Source organism: Monodelphis domestica, chromosome 1 (genome assembly GCF_027887165.1).
Source record: "Monodelphis domestica isolate mMonDom1 chromosome 1, mMonDom1.pri, whole genome shotgun sequence".
NCBI lineage: Eukaryota > Metazoa > Chordata > Mammalia > Didelphimorphia > Didelphidae > Monodelphis > Monodelphis domestica.
In genome coordinates this window covers 531,031,940-531,053,023 of record NC_077227.1, presented here as the reverse complement: position 1 = coordinate 531,053,023, position 21,084 = coordinate 531,031,940, and the positions used below count along the sequence as shown (strand labels likewise).

At 37.0% G+C, this 21,084-nt stretch overlaps 1 protein-coding gene across 2 annotated transcripts; it reads right to left on the bottom strand.

The window, feature by feature from the left end:
• Positions 1-1,389: 1,389 nt before the first annotated feature.
• Positions 1,390-12,194, bottom strand: CEBPZOS (CEBPZ opposite strand). 2 transcript variants are annotated; one of them, XM_016428669.2, is made up of 5 exons: positions 12,083-12,194; positions 3,471-3,586; positions 2,645-2,689; positions 1,821-1,905; positions 1,390-1,527 (listed from the first exon to the last, which is right to left on the bottom strand). In XM_016428669.2, the coding sequence occupies exons 2-4, from the start codon at positions 3,583-3,585 to the stop codon at positions 1,823-1,825; spliced, it is 243 nt and encodes an 80-aa protein (XP_016284155.1). In that variant the 5' UTR covers position 3,586; positions 12,083-12,194; the 3' UTR covers positions 1,390-1,527; positions 1,821-1,822. The 2 variants fall into 2 exon arrangements, with proteins under 2 accessions (XP_016284155.1, XP_056669254.1); XM_056813276.1 differs by lacking the exon at positions 12,083-12,194 and adding an exon at positions 8,957-9,089.
• Between the last annotated feature and the right edge of the window lie 8,890 nt (positions 12,195-21,084).

Genomic DNA, 21,084 nt, shown 5'->3' with positions numbered 1-21,084 from the left:
TTAGACTGTTTCATTTCAAGATAAGAAAACAGTAACTTTATAGCCTTATTCTTTGTCACTTATAACCAGAGCTCTACCAAAATCAGACCTGGGGCAAATTTAGAGAAGGAAGTCAGGGATGGGATTCCTTTGACTTCAAAGAACAGCATGGATACAGCTAGGAGGGCAGTCTATGAGTCTTCACTCTGGAAGCCATTACAGTGTGGAGATACCTACTCAGAGCAATTGTGCCCTATGCTAACAATGGCTGTGAAATGAGGTGAAGGAACAGTAGTCACCATGGGAAAGAAGTGAACCCTCCTTCCTCCTCTCCACGTCACACTTTGCCCATTATTAGTTACAACACTGCTTATAACTGGAAAGATTTACTGTATTTTTCTTCTGAAGTAATGGGCAATTTCATTTTATGTATCCCTTCCTTATCTTATCTCATTAGCAAGTCCTTTACATTCTTAAAGTGCCAAGTTTACCCCATTCTTTTTCTCCCCTTAATTCATATTTATAAATTCAATATAATTAATTGCATGTAATTATATTATATTTATATTTAATTATCTGGGTCTCTTACTCTTATTCATGTTTAGACCACTTCATGTATTGCATATATTTATTCTAAAACAATTCCCTTTCTATTCCTGAGCTCCTTTCTCTTTCCCCTAAGTCTGAATTGTTCTTTCTACATTGAAATAGCAATCATTGCTTCCTAGGCAAATTCAAAAGATCTTTTCTTCATCCTGTTTGAGATCTAAAACTTCCCTATTCTCAATATCTCTTTGAAAGGAATTCTCAGTGAGCATCTTTTAAAATTTCTGGAGTTCTCCTGCAATGAAGCAACAGGTTTATAAAGCTATAAATAATTTTTCAATTCCCAAATCACAAAAATCTCTATCAATTTTCTCCACAATGCTGTAAAACAGCAGCTTTTCAACAAATGCTTAGTAACTTACAGAATACTGGTTTTAAGCCATCTGAGTGACTGATTAAAAAGTTAAGCAGTTATTTAGTTAGCAATAATGGAAAAATACTGGAATTTTGGGTTGTGATTATTTCTATCTCAATCAAATGAAAAAAAAATTTCAACTTTCCTGATCTTATTTTACTAATCACATAATTTACCATATGCCATATGCTGTATGCTGTAATGATATTGATAAACTAAATATAGTCAGATTTTCTGATATTTTAAAGTTAATCAATGCTTTTCTTACACTGATAAACATGTATTTTGACCAGATATCTGTGACTGAAAATTTTTCCTTTCTTTCTGCCATATATGGCTGGTTTCAGAATACTAAAGGATCTCAATTACCCTACTAGAATATGGCCTTTTTGAATTAAAAAAAATACACATATACATTTATGTGAATATAAATATATGTATGCACAAAATTTTTAGTCAAAGACTTTATTTGATGTAATTATGCAACCAAGTGGACCTTTTCTTCAAAAGTATAAAAAATTTTCAACAGGAGGCTAAATGAGGTGATTGGCTTTATAATTCAGAGAGAAATCTTCAAACTGGAGAGGCTGAAAAATACAACAAAAGAAAAAAAGAATATTTTTTTAATAACCAATAATTTTTTTCCTTAAAATTCAGCTTACTTTGGGGTCAGCTGGGTGGTTCAGTGGATTGGGAGCCAGGTCCAGAGGTGGAAGGTCCTAGGTTCAAATATGATCTCAGACATTTCCTAGCTGTGTGACCCTGGAGAAGTCACTTAACTCCCACTACCTGGCCCTTACTGCTCCTCTGCCTTAGAACCAATACACAATACTAATTCTATGACAGAAGGTGAGGGTTTAAAAAAATAAAATTGACTTACTTCTAATTTTTGCGGTTTAACCATTTTTCTTGATCGTGTTCCCTTATTCCATAGAGTCCAGCCCATTCATTGGATTTGTAATATACTAAAAAGAAGAATATCTGTTTCAGTTTCAAATTCATGTAAAAAAGGAATTACAACTAACATTATTCATTATACTTTATTATAGCAAGAAGATGTGAAGAGATCCTTTACTTAAATTACTCAGATGGATACAAACTAAAAGGAGATGACATTGACAGAATGTGTTTAATTTACTTCGTCCAGAGCTAGGACATTTTATAATTTTAAGACTTTTTTTGCAAGAAATAAAATTACAATTCAATTCTATAACAAGGATAATATGCCATTTAGGAGTAGATTGGGATGATAACATTTATATAAGTGCTTTAAGGTTTACAAAGCACTTTCTTCCAATGCCTCTATGAGGTAGGTAATCTGTGGGACAGCCTTAAATAACTTAGTGCTATCTCCATATCATGGGATAACATCATAACAGGATTTTCGTGGGAGGCTGAAAATTAATTTTTTTTAAACCTTTACCTTCCATTTTAGAATTAATACTGCATATTGATTCCAAAGCAGAAGGGCAGTAAGAGCTAGACGAGAGTTAAGTGACTTGCCCAGGAAGTGTCTGAAGCCACATTTGAACCCAGGACCTCCCATCTCTCAATCCATTAAGCCACCCAGCTGCCACCCAAGGCCTAGGCTCTTTTCCCTGGACCACTCCCCCCTCTTCCACTACAAATCTTTAAGGGTTACCAGCATTGGCTCCTTCCTACAGGCTTACCCATTTTTACATGAATTATGAAGAAAAAACATACCTTCTAAGATAAAGGGAAATCTCTTACTCATTGTATGCCTGAAATCTGATGGGGAAAAAAAAAGCCTAAATCAGAATTTCGTCATGTTTAGCAAACCCATGAGATGATGCTTCTGTGGGAGTTTTCTGGGTAAGAGGCCCCTTACAATATTTCTGGTAACTCAGTAATGCTTGGATTGGGTCCCAAATGCACCTACAGGGTCCTCCTAAATCTTTAACAACAATTCATATTTCAGATGAAATCAATGTATAAATAGCATTTAAGGATAAACTGAATTGTCTTCTCCTGGGCTGCAGGAATTCTTTCACACTAGCCATGGAGTCATTTCTCGTTTGGCATCTATTCTGTTTATATGATTGGAAGGTGTACATTGTATGAAAAGTTTAGAACTATGATTCACATTTAGGTGCAATGCTTTTTTATTATAATTATGACTCAAATAATTAGAGTTTAAGATGCAAAAGGTCACTAGCAAGAATTCAAATACAGCAAGTATTTGGTAGCACCATGATACTACTTCCTACATTCAGGCTGTTTCCTCCAGGGAAGTTCCCAGAAATGGTCCTTAGAAACTGCCCCAACCAATTTGTCCTCTTGGGCCACTATCTTATTCACCTTCAAGTTCTGTCCCTAAACAAAGCAATCTTTTTTATTCATGCTTTAAATCTGTATTTAATATATTAATTGGGAGCATAAAGGACAACTAGTTGGGGGCATAAAGGACAACTCTTCCTTAAAAATGTCTACTATGGAAAGAATGCTGATATGCTTTATATTTCAAAGTAGTAAAAAGCACCTCTCAAGAGTTTTAAAAATTAACTTTTACCTTGACTTGTGTTCATTTTATTAAATAAGAAAAATGCTCCAGTTATTCCAACAAGTTCAAGTGCTAAAATTCCTTTGAAGATCTTTCTTGACATCAATTCACTGGAAGGAGCCATCCTAAATTTTAAAAATATAACACTTATTAATATACTGAACCTCAAAGTAAGCATAGATATATAAAAGAAGGCTTATAAGTATTTCTAAATTATGGCTACTCTCTCTTAAATTTGGGAAATATTAAGTTTTACCATGAATCACTGAAGTGATTTTTCTCCAAAATGGGAGCCTACTTTTAAAACTTCATGGTAATTTTTATTCCAGGTAAATTTTTATTGCTCTCTTTTGTTTTTTCTTCATCTTTATTTTCCAATGTATCTCCCCTCCCACTTCCAGTGGGCAATCTCTTATGACAAGGAATAAAAATGTGGGGGGAAAAAAACAATTCCACAAAAATAACCAATGTATCAAAAAAACATCAAAACATATGAAAAAGGTCTTACAATGGACATCAGAAAGAACTTATAATACATGCAGTATTTCCACACCCATAGTATCCTTCCTTTATAAAGAAGGGGCAAAATACCTTCTCATATCTTTTTTGGGTCAAACCTGATCATCATAATTTCCCAGGATTCACTTTTAATTGACTTATTTTTCTTCCCAATTATATTGTTTTCCATATATAAGTTTTCTAGCCAGAGTCAATATGGTAGACTAGAAGCAGGGAAGCTTGAAACCACCATGAGAATCCTCTCCAACCAATCTTAAAATAACACCACAAAGCAAAGACAGGAGTGAAAGAACCAACAAGGAGATAGAGTGAAACAACTTTCAAGAAGAGAAAAACCTAAAAGGTAGGAGGAGAACATCTGGGGCATTGGGGTGAGAGGAGAGCACAGGCAGCAGGGCGCTAGAGCAAGCAGTGAGGAGTAAGCCAAGAGCCAGCCACTCTGAGCCAACCTGAGCCCAAGGCAACATCCAGACCTTGAGACCCTGCCTGGGCAGATAGAGGTCTAAGCCAATTACAAGCAAGCCTGTAGTGAAATGCAGAATTCCAGCCCAGGGAAGCCTGATGTGTGTGGGCCCAAGAGTGATGCCAGGAGTCTCAGTCTGGGCCTGTGGCAAGGACATAGAGTCCAGTTTGGGGTAGTTGGTGAACCCAAAGCAGCGGGGCTGGGAGTGGGTTGGGGTTAGAAGGGGGATGGGCCTGATCTTTTTGCTAAAAACCCAACATAGATACCCAAGGCAGGGCAATCTACTGTGTGTCTGACCTGATCGAGCCATAGTGAGACCAAAAACTTCACCCAAGTCTGAAGAGAGAATTTCAGCCATCAGCAGTCTCAAGGATTAATTGAATCAGCAGTGGGAGGTGGCACTCAGAACTCTCATCCCTCAGGCCATCATACCATCTTGACAGAATTGAAATTGGCAGGAACCCAGAAATAAAGCTAAGGGTAGCAATCAAGGAAGGACTGAAGCTTAAGAGGATACCCTAACTTCCCAGAGAACAGTACCTATCTATAAAAAGGTAAGAAAAATGAGCAGACCATAAAAAAGCACCTAACTATAGAGAACTTTTATGGAGACAAAGAGTAAGATACAGACACAGAAAGAGTGAAAGCAAAGCAAACACATGCAAAGTCCAAAAGAAAAATATGAATCGAACACAGATTTTGGAAGAGCTCAGAAAGAACTTCAAAAACTAATTAAGAAAGGCAAAGGAAAAATGGGGAAGAGAAATGAAATCCATTTACATTTTTTTCATTGTGTATACTGATTTTCTATATTGGCTTACTTCTATCAGTTTGTAGAACTTTTCCAATTTCTCTGTATTAATTATATTCATTTTTCTTACAGCAAAATAATATTCTAATATACATTCATGTATAAAACTTGTTAGCCATTCTTCAATTGATGAGCATCTACATTGTAATTCTTTGTAACTATAGAAAATATTGCTATTAATGTTTTGGTTCATATACAAACCAGTTGATTTTTCATATTTAAATGTTTCTTTTGATTTGTATTTTTTTTTTGTTTCATTTTGTCTTTGACCTACCACAGTACAGGGCCTGGCACATACTAGGCATTTAATAATTGATATATTTTATTGATTGGGGTTTATGCTTAGCAGTGGAATCTCTAGGTCAAAGGATATAGACATTTAATTCAATAAACATTTATTAAGCACCTCTTTACCTAGAGAGTCCCTTACTTCCTTTAAACTGTACCTTAAGAAACATCTGCAGAAAGCTTTTCTGATCTCCCCAACTGTTAGTGCCCTCCTTCCAGAACTCCCTTATATTCACCTCTGTGTATGTATTTGTATTTTTTCATTTTGTAATTTATATTGTATGTGTATTTATATTTATATAATGTGTATTTTATATTTATGCAAGTATTTTTGTGGTTTTCCGTCATTCAGTTGTGTTTGACTTTTTTTGACCCCATGAACCATAGCACATCAGGCCTTTCTATCCTCCAGCCTCTCTCTAAGCCTGTCTAAATTCATGTTCATTGTTTCTATAAAGCTATCTCCTCTTCTGCTGTCCTCTTCTCCTTTTGCCTTTAATCTTTCCCTACATCAAGGTCTTTTCTAATGAGTCCTGTCTTCTCAACACACACACACACACACACACACACACACACACACACACACACACACAATTTGTTTTCTAAAATATATCTATACATTACATATATTATATATGTTCCTGTGAATCTTAAAACTGCTCAGACTGTACCTTAGAAGATTTGGTTAAGCTATTCCCCATTTTTAACAATGGAGGTACTTGATCAGGAATGTATTGGGAACTTTAAAGTTACTCCACCCTACTCAGACAGTGCCTTAGGGGAAGATAAAGTTGCAAACTCCTGATTGAACAATGAAAAGTCCCTAACTCATATCTTATAGTGAAGCCAAAACCTTAAGCTAGGTGGTTTATTTTTAGATCTAATACAAAAGGGTGCTAAGTACCTATAAAGGTTAAATTAGTCACTAAAAGGTCAAGCAACTTACAAAAGGCAAGCTTAACAAAAGAGGTGTGAAGTTTTAATCTAACCAGAGAAGGTGAGAACCAAAGAAGATGAGAACTAAGAATGGGAAGTCCTGGGAAAAAGTGTCTACTGTGATTGGTAGACGTGAAAATTTAGGGGAGGTAACATAAGAGAAAATTTCTTTAAAAGGAAGGGACTTATTGAATTTGGGTGGTAGGTAGTTAGTTGGAGTTGGAGTTGGTTGGAGTTTGGAATTGAAGTAAGGACTGGAGCTTGCTTGGAGACGATCTTGTGGTGAGTGATAAAGACTGACTCGCTCTCCCTTAGGCTCAGGCCTAGGTCATTCGACCTAAGCCCTTCTATATTGATTGGCTCAGCCCAAGCCAGAGCAATTAATTCTCTCTCTCTCTTTCTCTCTCTCTCCTTTCTTTAATTCCTTCATTTATATTAATTAAAAATCTCCATAAATCCCAGCTGACTGGGTGACCACTTATTTTTGATTTTAAGTCAAAACACTAAAAATTATCCTTTGCAGTTTGGCCAAAACCTTTACAGAGTTTGGCATTTACAGTTTTTAACATTCACATTACACATATGACACATGTGTGTATATATGTAAACATACTCATAGTTTCCTAAATTAGAATATAGGCTATTTGTTAGCAGGGCCATTTTCATTCTCTGTAGCTGTATTCCTAGTGCCTAGCACAGTATTAAGTAACTACTTAATAAATACATGTGGAGGCACAGCTAGGTGGCTCAGTGGATTGAGAGTGAGGCTTAGATACATGAAGTTCAAATCTGGCCTCAGCCACTTCCTAGCTGTGTGACCCAAGGCAACCACTTAACCCCAGTGCCTATGTAAAGTAAGGGAGAGAGAGATCCACCTTACCTGAGTCAATCAATTACAAACCCTGTCTCCATCCCCCACTTCTCCTTTTCAACATCTCACTAGAGTCTCCAGTTGAGACAATATCTGGTTTACCTCTCCCCATTAGTAACAGAGGAGAGAAAACCTTGCTTCTTTCTCTCATTTTTCCTCCTTCATTATACCTAGCCCTTACTGCTCTTCTGTCTTAGAACCAATATATACTATTGATTTTAAGACAGAAAGTAAGAGTTTAAAAAAATAAATATATGTAGGTTGGTTGCTTGATTTGTCATCTTGTGGTTGAGCGTTCTCCTAGCTAAGGGCTGAATAAAGAGAAAAGAGCTAAAATAGGAATAGGAGAAGGGCAAGATATAAGAAATAATTTATTAAAAATTAGACCTATAAACCAAAGAAACAATTCAGATTCACCAGCTTTTGCCAATCTCCCAATCACCTTGTTTTCTTCTAGAAATCAAGGAAAATGATACAACTGGAAACCGTCTTAGAATTGGATTATGATTGTCTTATGTTCTCTGCTGCTTTTCACATAGTTTTAAGTTCTTTGAGGGAAGAGATGGTATTTTTCTTAATTCTTTAAGTAGTACACTGCAGCAAGCTCATTGTCATCATTTACTTACTCAGTTTCAAAAATCTAAATCTCTTTTCATGAGCTGCTTCCAAGATGTGAAGAATCAGACGCCCTGTTTTTGTAAGATTATCTTTTTGTTTGGTATCTTTTTCAGTATTCCAAAAGTTAATTTACATTCCCCTTTCTCATTTTGCAAATCTGATCACCTTTACAAACCAGTGATTTAAATCTTATTATCCATATTTAAAAAGAAACCGAAGCCCAAGGAAGAATATGTTGAGTCAGTGGGAGCGGTCAGAGGTGGTTTTTATCCACAACCAGGTATCTCTGTAATAGGGAGTATCTCTTATATTCCCTAAGACCTACAAGTACAGAAAGACCCCTTGGCACAACCTCTAATATGAAAGAACTTTAAAAAGTGAATAAGGAATCTCAAGAAAGTGTTTTTATAAACTAGAGTAGAGGCATGGTAATGAAAAGGGGGAAAGAATCCCAAATATTATTTCTAAAGTAATAAAAAATAATACAGCACCATCTCTCTCTCCACATATAAATGTTTCTCTACATATATATATATATATATGTGTACATATATATATGTATATATGTATATATATATGTTATATATGTATATATAACAGTGTGTACATATATATATATGTACACACTGTTAGATTTAAAATAGTTTTGAGCATTAAATAGTTGTAGATAGGAGAGTGGAAGCCATAAACTGTGATAATTAAAATGTTTGGGAGCAAGGGAAATATATAACAAATATGACCGCTGAAATATGTTTTCTACTGTGTCTTGGTTTTATATAAATATAAGATGGTTGCCAGGGAATATATTCCCAATTTATGAATATGCCAAAGCCAACTGGGTTTTATAGAGAAATTTAATTTATAATACACTGATTAATCAATAGAAAAAGAGAGAAAGTAAGAAAGGAATAAGAATGAAGGGTCTCAAGCCAATAAGGCCTAGACCTCAGTCCTAAGAGATAAATCAGTCAGTTGGTTTTATTACTCACCTAAGATCTCTCTAGGTAAGGTTTCTCATGCCAACCTCAGCCTCCACCTTCAAGAGAGCCTCCTTTCAAGAAATGTTTCCAGAGAATTTTTCTCCTGACTCCTCCTGAGTTCTCCTTCCACAGCCTCCTTCAAGATCTCTCCAGGAGCTCTCCCTCCAGGACCTCTCTCCTCTCAGACCTCCTTCAGAGCAAAAAACTCTCCTCCTCTCTCAGTCCTCAGACCCCGCTATCTTTAAGCAAACAATCTAAGTTCCCTCCCCTCAGTTCTCACATCTACCAATCACTGTCGATGTCTCTCCTGTGCCAATGGTGGCTCTAGCTTAACCCAGGACTGCCCAGAGGTCTGCACCCTTTGTACATGTCTGTTGAAGGTCATATTCTCAAATAATTAAATCTTGATCTTTGCTGCAGCCCTTCCTAAATCCTGTTACTCTGAGTAGGGTGGAGATTGTAGTTTCCAAGACCTGGTTCTGTCATTCCAAGTATCTCTATTGTATCAATTCTAAAATCAATCATGACTCAAAGAACTTCCTGTTCTATGCTTAAGCATAGGTCAAAGCCCTTTCCATTGTTTAGCAAAAGGTTTCTGTCCTAAAGTAGTCTTAAGTAGGAAGGAGAAGGACCTTCCCATGCCAAGGAGTTTCATATTCCAATAGAGTTCTTACTATCAGTAGGAAATTTTTTCAAGTATGAAATTTTCCAATGGGGAAATTTCCAACATTCATAAGTCTAAGAAATTTTAAGGTTTACAACACACACATATATACATCAATGTATATTTAAAATAATCACTAATTTTATCAATTTAAGTATTCTCTCCACTGAGGCAGATATAATTTCTCTAGTCAATTAACCACATTTATTAAGCACCTGGGATGCATGGAGTATGCAAGGAGGACTAGCACCTTTGTTGTGAGGGTTTGTTGAGTCCTTTTGGGGGCTCCTTAGTCAACACCTCTGTTGTCTACCTGCTACCCTGCTCTCACTTGTGACTCCAGCCACACCATGGTCAACTCCCTGAGTAGGCAGGGTATAGAGGGTAACTGGCAGGCCTCAAACCCATTAGTGTCTAAGGGGTTATCTACCCCAAGTATGTGAAGCCTTCCTCTTGTGGAATGGGCAGATGAGAACAATTTATTCCAATGGCCATAAAGGAAGCTGAAACAGGTGCTGTGGAACACCTACAGTTTGGTCAGAAATCAGAGATGCCCAGACCATTCACTGTGTCTGGGACCCTCACCACTCATACTGCCTATTGTTTTGCACCTAGATTTTAATGACTTTGGAAGACAGGGTGAAGCTGACTTTCTGAAATTGTGCCTTACTTAAAATCAAATCACATGCAAGGCAAGACATCATCTCCAGGGTGTCATCAGTCCTCTTGGAAAATGAAGGATAAGAGGCAGTTAGGTGATTTGGTAGATAGGGACCCAAGCCTGGACATAGGAGGTCCTGGGTTCAAATCTGACCTCAGAAACTTCCTGGCTGTGTGAGTCTGGGCAAATTACTTATTTGCCTAGCCTACCATCTGCCTAGCCCTTACTGCTCTTCTGCCTTGGAACGAATACACAGTATTGATTCTAAGGTGGAAGATAAGGATTTTAATTGGGGGAAAAAAAAGAAAAATGCAGGATGAATAACAACAATTAAACACTAGTATATGTCAAGCACTGTGATATTCTCTATTCCTTAGCAGTAGATGGTTTTAGGGGTTAATCATTTGGTGATCAGTATTTGCAAGATGAATCTCTCCAAACTTATTTAGGTTGCTTCTATCAGTAACTACCTGTCTGTACTCAAAAGCCTTTCTAATTTGTCCAGAGCTACCAAAACTTGTGCTCAGCAGGTATAGAATCAAAGAAAGAATTCAGAGTCACTTTTGCCCTATAATGAGGCACAGGAGTAGGAGGCAAATGGAGTGTACAGGACCATAGATTTAGAGCTGGAGAAGGGACCTTAAAGATCTACCACCTCATTTTATAGATGACAATAATGTGGTCTAGAAAGGTTAAGTGATATGCCCTAGGGTAAAATGAAGTTGACTTATGTATTTTCACTTCCCCAACAAATATACTTTAATAATAAATACATTTTAAATTCTAGGCTCATGTGCCGCATGCCTTATTATATATTTCCATTTGCTAGCTGTACATAATTCTGTATCAAACAGGCACTTAATAAATGTCTCTAGCTGATGAAGAATGCCTATGTGTATGGAGGGAATAAGTATTTATACACTAGGCACATCAATAAATTCTTTATACAAATATTATTTCTTTTGATCTTCAGTAACAACCCTGTGAGGTAGATGTGATACACTTTACAGTTGAAGAAGCTAAGGCCTTATAAGGGAGATTAAGTGATTTGAGTTAGGGTAGCACAGCTAACATCTGAGGCTGGGTTTGAACTCAGGTCTTCCTGACTCCAAGTCCAGCGCCTCATTTATTGAACAACCTGGCTGCCTTAGGGTAAAGAATAATAATAATATAGAATCTTTAAATTTGCAAAACTCTTTACTTATGTTCAGTTCTTTAAAACAAAAACAAAAAATTCAAAGTACTTTGTTCCCAACAGGTCTAGGCTATTGTCGAGCAAATTTAAACGTATAAATTCTTAAGTAGCAGGGTATTACCCAGTGGAATTGAGCTTCGGCTGCGGAAGGGGTAGGGGTGTGGGGAAAGGAGGGAGGGAAAGAATATGATTCTTGTAACCAAGGAATAATGCTCTAAATTGGCGTAATAAAATTTAAAAAATTAAATTAAGTAGCAGGGTGTTAATGTGGGGCAGTTTAGATAAGACACAACAATCAGCTCCTCCGCTGTCAGGCCGCAGGTAAATCTGCATCACGGAGTAAGGTAGGGAGCCGGGTGTGCTTTGGTGAAGACACCACCAGGGGAGATCAAAACTGCGGGACGACCCGGAAATGAACTGAACATTTACCCTCCTTCCACTGCAGAAACTTTCACTGAACAGGACATGGCTCCAAGGGGTGACCCCTAAGCTCGGAGTTAGAAAGCATCGGACTAAACAAATCGGAAACTCATCCAGATCAATTGCTGTCCTAAGGTCCACCAAAGTGACCCAGTTGGAGCGAACTAACCGGAGCCCAAAATGCTAGATGCTTACCTGAATCTTTGGAAACACCGCTGCGCATGTCCAGTGGAAGCGATGGGTCAGACCTCCACCCCGAGCTCCGAGTGGCTGCCATGCTTTAAGTTCAGCCCCTAGAGGCTTTTAGACCTGCCCCTGGAGCCTTCTGATAGGCTATACCCATGGAATTCCTCCTCGGAGCTACGATCTGTCTCTCCTTGACCACGCCCTCTGAGCGCCGTCTACCTTGGCTAGGAGAGCCTTTTTCTAGTTCACAGGAGGTGTTCTTTCTCCATGGTCCTGACAGTCCTAGGAGAGATTTCCCTAACTCTCCCTCCAGTGAAGATAGCGAAGGCTGTGGCTAATATACACTAATCTCTCATCTTAGTATAGCGTTTTGGAGTTGGTACTGCGCATTATGTACATTATGGCAAAGCGCTTTATATATATGTTCGATCGCTTTTGATTCCCAACAATCAATCCCAGGAGGCAGGTTCTATTATTATCAGCCCCTTTTTTTTGCAGGTTCAGGGAGGTTCAGTGGAAGTTCAGGGAGAAGGCCTGTCCAGGATACACAACTAGTGTCAGTTAATTCAATTAATCGACAATCACTTATTTTTTAAGACTTAATTGTACGCCAGGCTCTGCTAAGCCCTGTGAATATAAAAAATGGCAAAAGACACGGCCTGCTCTCTAGGAGCTTACGGTCTGATGGGAGCATAACGTGCAAACTATATGCAGAATAAATGGGGATCAATTAGAGGGAAGGCACTGGAATTAAGGGGAGTTGGAGAAGGCTTCCTGTAGAAAGTGGAAATTTAGTTGGGACTTAAAGGAACAGAGGGAATTCAGTAGGTGGAGCAGAGGAGGGAGAGTTTTCTAGGAGTGGGAGATGGTCAGAAAGAATACTTAAAGCAGAGAGATGGATCTAGGTCTTCTCATCTCAAATCCAGAGATCTGTCAGCATGATGCAGTGAACCCACAGCTGACCTAAGGATGAGGAAAACTCGAATTCAAATCCTGCCTCACTCTCCTTTTGGGATAGAAAGGCAATTTGAGACTCACTTTTCTCATATGTAAAAAGAATTATAGTAGCAATTATTTGGCACTTAGGTTTTCTAAGTACATGTTGGGTATTATTATAGAATTGTTAGCTATTTTTATTATATTATTACACACTGAATAACATTAGAATTAACAATGCAACTTTCTCTCATAATCCACTATGCATCATTGTCTTTAAAATGGAAAACTGTGGAACTCTTTAACTCAGTGAGGAACACTTCTATCATTCAAAGACCAGCTGGGAGAGTCTCTGATTTCTCTGCAAAGAGGGCATAGTCCTTTTAACTTTACTTCTCCAGTGGAAGCTATAAGAGTGAGATGGTAACTTCTAGCTTCCCTTTTTTTTCTGTAAACGTTTCCTTTGCAATCTCATTCAATTATCATATCTTCAATTGTTGCCTCAAGATGACTCCCTAAATCTTATCTGAGTTCTTAGTCCCACATCTCCAGCTACTTGCTGGATATCTCTATCTATCTGTCCTACCTTTTCCTCAAATTTAAAAGAAAACTATTTCTCCATCCAATTTCTCTGTGGCTCACACAGCTATCCTCTTCACCTAAGCTCATGATGTGGGGCATATGTACCTTTCCCTCTCTTTCTCCTACCTCTTTTATCCAATAATTTGGATATCCAAATACCCCTTATATCCAATAATATCCCATAATCCAATACTTTCACAACATATATTCCATCAGTTTTCCTCCTCCCCACTCAGACTACTACCACCCAAGTTTAAGTCTTTCATTTCTCACTTGGATTATTATCATAGTTTCTTAACCAGAGTACCTTCTATCCAATCCATCCTTTGCACAACTGCCAAAATGTATTTCCTACGTTTTTTCCTCACTCAAAAGACTTTAATAGCTTCCTATTATCTACCAGGGGTCCCCAAACCCCCAGTTCACTGTTCCTCAGACCATTGGAGGGTCGGACTATAAAAAAAACAAACTATGAACAAATCTGTATACTGCTGTCTGGGATAGTAGAGGCTGCAGCACTGGCTGTGATGGGCCTGTGACACCTTGCACAGGCCCATCACCACCACCACTATACCAGGCAGCAGTACACACAGTGTGGAATCCCCTCCCCCAGATCGCTGCTCACCATACTGATGTCTTCCATTGTGCAGTCACATAATTCTTTGCACTGGACCTCGTTCTCCTTCAGTTTACTCTCAGAATAAGGTGCCACACAAAGGATTACATCATTAGAAGTAATAATGTATGTGAGTGATGCTGCGCTTTGCAGTGCCACCACACTGACCACCAATGAAAGAGGTGCCCCTTCCAGAAGTGTGATGGAGGCCAGATAAATGGCCTCAGGGGACCACATGTGGTCCACAGGTCGTAGTTTGGGGACCCTTGGTCTAGATAGCTATCTCCAAATTTTTTGAAACTCTTACCTTTGGCCTTAGAATCAATACTTTGTATTGGTTCCAAGGCATAAGAGCACTAAGGCCTAGACAGTGGGAATTAAGTGACTTGCCCAAGATTACACAGCTGGGAAGTGTCTGATGCCAGATTTGAATTTAGGACCTCCTCTCTCTAGGCCTAACTCTCAATCCACTGAGCCACCAGCTGCTCCAAACTTTTTTGATCATACATTTACCATTAAAATTTTTTTTAGTGTGCACCTTCAACATGTGTACTGTGAACCTTAAAAATTCTCAGAACCTATTTCATAAGGTTTGGTTAAGACCCTTCCCCATTTGGGCAGTGAAGGTACTTGACCAGGAATGTGGGAACTCTACTCCACCCCTACTTAAGCATACTTTAGGGGAAGATAAAGTTATAAACTCTTTGCTGAACAATGAAAAGTACTTAAACCCATACTTATAGTAAGGCAAAAGTTCTTAAGCTGTGCCTATTTTTAGATCTAATACAAAAGGGTGCTAAGTACCTATAAAGGTCAGGCAACTTGTGAATTTAGAAGGAGCAAAGTGGTGAGAAACTTACTCAGAGGTTTTCTGGTGTGAACTTAATCAAAAATTTAAGCCTTCTTAGGTGTGAATTAAGAATGGTCTGTCCTTTGAAAAACGTCTACTTTGATTGGTAGATGTAAGAACTTAGGGGAGGTGACATAGGAGAAAATTCGCTTTAAAAGGGAGCTCAGATAGAGCTGGGGACATTCAGATTCGGGATTCAGCTGGGAAAGGCTGCCTTGAAGGACTCTCTCCAGGCTTCCTCTCAGAGATCTTGTGTTAAGTTGATAAAAGACTGACTGATCCCTCTCTTCCTAGGCTGGCTCATGCCGGCCTACGCTGGTATAGCCCTTTTCTCATTATTTCCTTTTTCTCTCTTTCTCTCTTTCTTTAATTCCTCGTTTGTTTGAATTAAAACCTCTATAAAACCCAGCTGACTTGGGTATATTTAATAATTGGGAATTTTTCCCTGGCGACCACCTTATATTTGATTTAAAAACAAGACACTATCTTGAACCATATTTTCTGCGGTCACAATTTAAGCCAACCACTCTATTATCTGCAACAATTTAAGTCTTCCACTATTTTAATCACTACAGTACATAGTCTTATTTGTAAGTGATATAGATGTATTACTGTACTATAATTATGTATATTGTTAAACTAGTACAAAAGTGGAAATGAATAAGTATGAGAAAAATGAAATAATATTTCATACTGGATTACTATTTATCATTATTATATATTCTTGTTTTATATACTTAATATTTAAAAATAATCAATATATTTATATGATAAACATAAACAAATAAATAAATAGATATATAAATAAATAAATAAGTAAATAGATAGATAGATAGATAGATAGATAGATAGATAGATAGATAGATAGATAAAATAAATACTGGAGTCAATGGCAAGGCCTCTGGAGTTTACTGAGTAGAAGGTTGACATGGTCACACTTATGTGAAATATTATGATAATTAAAAATTCCAAGAGACTGGATTCCAGGTAAGATAAATTAATTTATTGACTAGGCTAGCAATAACCAGTAAATTAATTGGTCCATGATCTCTCTTCGTAATCAAAGACAAGCATCCGTATAGTGACTCATTAAATATAATTTTGGGAGCTCACTATTTAGCCCTCCACTAGACAGCCCAGGACATAGTTTTTGTTTACTAGTTAGGAGGGATTTTATATTCTAAATCTTAATTGTCCAAATTTTAGAAGCTTTTCTGGGGCATGGAATGCGAGAGTATTCTTAGGATTGTCAGGAGGTGAGAAAAAAGGCTTTAAAAATATGTTGCAGAGCCTGATAAGAAATAAAATAATAGAATGTTATTAATAAATCTTTTCAGGATGAAATTGAGATTAGAAAATCTTGAGGCAACAAGGACCAAAATAAGAGGGATACAACATCCATACAAATATGTTGCTGCAATACTGCTGGCAGAATGGGATAGAAGAAGGCATAGTGTACTAAGAATCATACCATCAATATACCATCTATGAGCATTATTTTAAGTGATGCTTTCCAAAATATGAGATCTTTGACAACTTGGATAGGTATGTGGGTGAATCTGATATTCTGTGAATTTATTATAATGAACGCATGTGTAAAGGTGTTACTTGAGAAAAATTGGAATGCTGACCACTTTCTCTTTTTGTCCCATTGCTTCTTATTCCAGGCTAAGGATGAAAGGCATTGCTTCCCAGCCTGGGTAACCTGTGCCTTCTCTGTGTAAACTATGATGAGTTTTGGGAGGTTTGCGGAAAAATCTTTTCCTTTGGGAAGGTAGTGTCTTCATATCTTTCTTCTAATTCCTTTTGAACTACAGCCTGCTAAATAGATTCATTGAAGAAAAATAAAAGTCTTCTGAAGTTGGAATAACCATGTTACCTATCATTTTATTCCTGGTTCATTACTTATTAGTAATGTAGTTATCATTGTAGTTATCATTGAGGGCAGCAGTCGTTGTTGAGAAAGGGCTCACCTTCCTCTTTCACCAATACCAATTGCTAACCAACTGTTATCAAGGAGTCTTGGGAATAATGTAATACCCAGGCAATTAGTCCTGTATCCAGCCAGTCCTTTCAGGCCTTATGTGAGGAAGCAACTACTGTGGAGAAAGTACCAATGAACCCTACCAACTGTCAACCCACTGCCGCTTATAGAGCAGGCAAAACAATCTGGCTGAAGTAGTGAGACACCCAGAGGAAGGGACAGGAAGCCGCCTGTGCCAGGCAAGTCAAGTCACCACCACCTTCCTAAGTACCAGTTCCCTTCATGAGCCAGAACTTGATAGTCTTGGGAGTCGCTGTGTCCCCTTTGCTCCCCTTCCCCCCTCCCCCACAATGGCATTGCTTCCAGCTTAGCCTCCTGAAGTCATTTGGGTAAGTTACTCATAGACAGTCAGCCTGGAAACTGCTTTTGGGAAAGACCCAGAAAGAACACTCTCACCAATGAAGTTCTTGGCACTAACAAGTGGATCAACATTATAAACTGATATGATTTTTCAATGGAAATGACATTAAGGAAGAAACACTGTCATCTGCTTTGCCTCTGTGTGCTAAGGATCAGGGGACCTTTCCATCCGACTTGTACTTGAACCTTTCCATATGTGCGAGTTCACATTAAAACGTGAGCTTTTTGAGAGCAGAAATTATCTCACTTTTCTATTTGTATACCCAACACTTAACATTGTGTTGTGCATGTATTAAGTACTTAATGAATAATTTTTCCTTCATTCATATATTCATTTGGTGGCAAATAACTTAGAGTTTATTGTAGTTAGATCTTGTAAGACAATTTATAAAGAGTTAGCTGTGGAGTTAAGAAGACCTGGGTTCTAATGTTACCTCTGACACATACTGGCTGTATGACTGGACAAATCACTTCCACTTCTCAATGGGCCAGGCAAACCTCTAGGATCCTTAAGCAGGAAAGCAATTTCTGATCTGCATTGGAAGGAGTTTCCTCATGAGTTAGCTCTAGACTGACTAAAACATGTTAAAACATGTTCTAGTCCTCTTTCAGGTAAAATCTTATTCAAACTTAGACACGCCTTTTAGGTTAGGTGAAGTAAAAATTTACCATCACCACCCCAATACACAAAGATTTTAATGGCCAGGTTCTTTCTGCATTTGACTCTTTTGCTTAAGGACTGAATGATAAAAACCTCAAAGGGAATCCTTTGCTAACCCATGGGTTCAACTTTTAACACTTACCTTACATTCTGCCTTAAAATCCCAGGCTTTCTCATAAATTGTTACTTTCCCCTCTCTTATAAAAGAAAAAAAAATCCTTATTTTAGACTTGTTTTGGATAATTCTGGTTACTTCTGATCTCCTGTCATTTTTAAACCTAAAAAATGGACCTTTTGTTGTCTCAATCCATAAATTAAACCTTATTAGCTTAACATTGGAGGATAATTTTATTATTCCCTGACTAACAAAATATTTACTGAATATTAGTAGGGATTATTTGACATAATAGTAGAAAAACCAGATATAGCAATTAGGAAAAGAATTTGAAAAAATAAGCATAAGCAAAGAGGAAACAAAATTATTGAATTTTGCATATGATTCAATGTGTAATAATAATAAAAATAGTAATAGCTAAATGCACTTACCAAATCCTAAAAGTTAACTAAGTTATTTCAAATAATAACTTCAAGCAAAGTTGCAGGATACCAAACCCATATAAGTTTCAGCATTTCTGTATATTACCAACAAAACCCAGTAGAAAGATAGAAATATTAATTTAAAATAGTTTCCTATTATTAATTTCAATAAATCAGTAAAAAATTCAGATTAAAATAACTTCAGATCTATAAATTACTTGAGAGACTGTCTGTCAAGATTTACATAGGAACTATGTGAACATAACTACAAAATACTCTGAAGAAGTAGCCTATATAATTGGAAGAAGAATAATTGCTCATGGGTAGGCTGAGCCAATAAAGTCAAATGAATTTACCTAAATTAATTTACTTATTCAATGTCAAACTAACTAAACTATCAAGGTGGTTTTTGTCTCACATCTATCAGATTGGAAAATGACAAATGTCAGAAAGACTTTAGGAACATAATTACATTATTGTACTGTTGATGGAACTATGGTTTGGTCTAGGCATTCTAAAAAGCAATTTGGAACTATGACCCCAAAGGTACTAAATTTAACTTTTTGGCATACTTTTTAACTTAGCAATATCACTACTAGGTCTATATCCCAAGAAATCAAAGAAAGAAGGATAAGTTCTTTATGAAAAAAATTCAGCAACTCTTTTTGTGATGGCAAAGAACTAGAAACTAACCCAATCAACTAGAAAATTGCTGAACAAATTATAGTATATGTATATAATGGAAGACTGTTGTGCTCTAAGAAACAATAAAAGATTTGGTATCAGAAAAATCTGGGAAGACATACAAACTGCTATAATGACATAAGCAGAACCAAGAAAACAATAAATATAACAATATATACAATATAACAAATGAACAATTTAGAAAAATTTAAGAACATTGATCAATACAATGACAAACCATGATTATGAATAACTTGTTTCATCAATGAGTTGCATTGATGAAACAAGTTACCTAAGTACTTATAGAAAGGTAATGTACTCAAAGTGCAGATTAAAACACATTTTTTTTGACATGGCTAACTTGGAGATTCACTATGTATGCTGACTAATTTTTTAAAGGGATTTTTTCTTTCATTTTTTTCCAGTGAGTTAGGGAAGGGGAGAGGGAGATAAAATAAATGCTTGGTAACTGGAAAAATTTAAATTAAAAAAGTCAATAGGAGTTGCACAATAATGTGCAAATCCATATTGTGAATTAAATTGAAACGAGTTCAAATCCTATATCTGTGTAGCCCAGGACAAGTCACTTAAACTGTGTCTCAGTTTCCTCATTTGCAAAATATGAAGGAGGAATGTGATGCCTTCCAGCTCCAAATCTATGATCCTAAGAAACAGGAAAATGAGTTTATATTACTAAACCAAGGTTTTCTCCAAATCCTCCTATATAATTACAGGCATTAATTTCATAATATGATCTGCTGTAGTCTCCTTTACTGTTTCATCTTACTGAGAAGTAAATAAATAAAAAATGTTCCAATTAAGATCTTAATCCTTCCTCACCTGACTCTAACATGATTATAGAACAAATGATAATACCCTCAAGTGATTGGTCAGCGAGTTGTTACCACCTTAAGATTGTAAGTGAAGAAGCCTATCTCTCTCTGTCTCTCTTTTCCCCCTCCCCTCTAATTCCCTCCATCTATCTCTGTGTGTCTCTGTTTCTCTTTGTCTCTCTGTTTTAGTGAATAAACTTTCATGAGCAAATGATTATTTTTCATGACTTGATAGTTAAGGTAGCAAAACTTCCTTGTAGAAATATCTGGCTTCTCGGAAGAGGCAGCCTGACTTAGTGGAAAGAGCTGGCCTGGATGTCAGAAAGACCTGGGGTCAGAAATCCCTACTGGCCATGTGAACCTGGGCAAGTCCCTTAAAGTTAGTGTTTCAGGCAGTTCCCCAAAAGTATTAAGTTGCTAAACAGTTAATAGCTAACAATGGGGAGTTTTCCCCAACAGGAGTTCCCTACATTAATAAAGTCACAAGTCTAAGAATCAACATCTCTAGCACAATTTTTATGGTTAAAATTCTCTGGTGATTGTATTTTAATTTATAATTATTTATTAAATTTAAAAGTGGGTCAGAGAAAGAAGAAGCACCAGCCACATGTAGGTGGCCACTTTCTTAGTTGCCTTCTTTCCCAACCAGCTATGCCAGCCTTGGGTCAGACTGTGAGCCTCCTCAGCCTGTGATTAAGGTCTGCCAATTTATGCTCCTCTTTATGTCCCTTTTTCAAGCCTCTTTGTTTGATGTTGAACCATTTAACAGTTCCAAGGACTTTCTTTCCAAAATATTTGCCTATCTCCTCCTGTTTCCAATAAATCATTTCCATAAAAAGAGTAAAAAAAAAAGAAAGAGAAAAAAGCAGTTGAGCAAAATCAATTAGTATATCAATTAGTTCTGACAA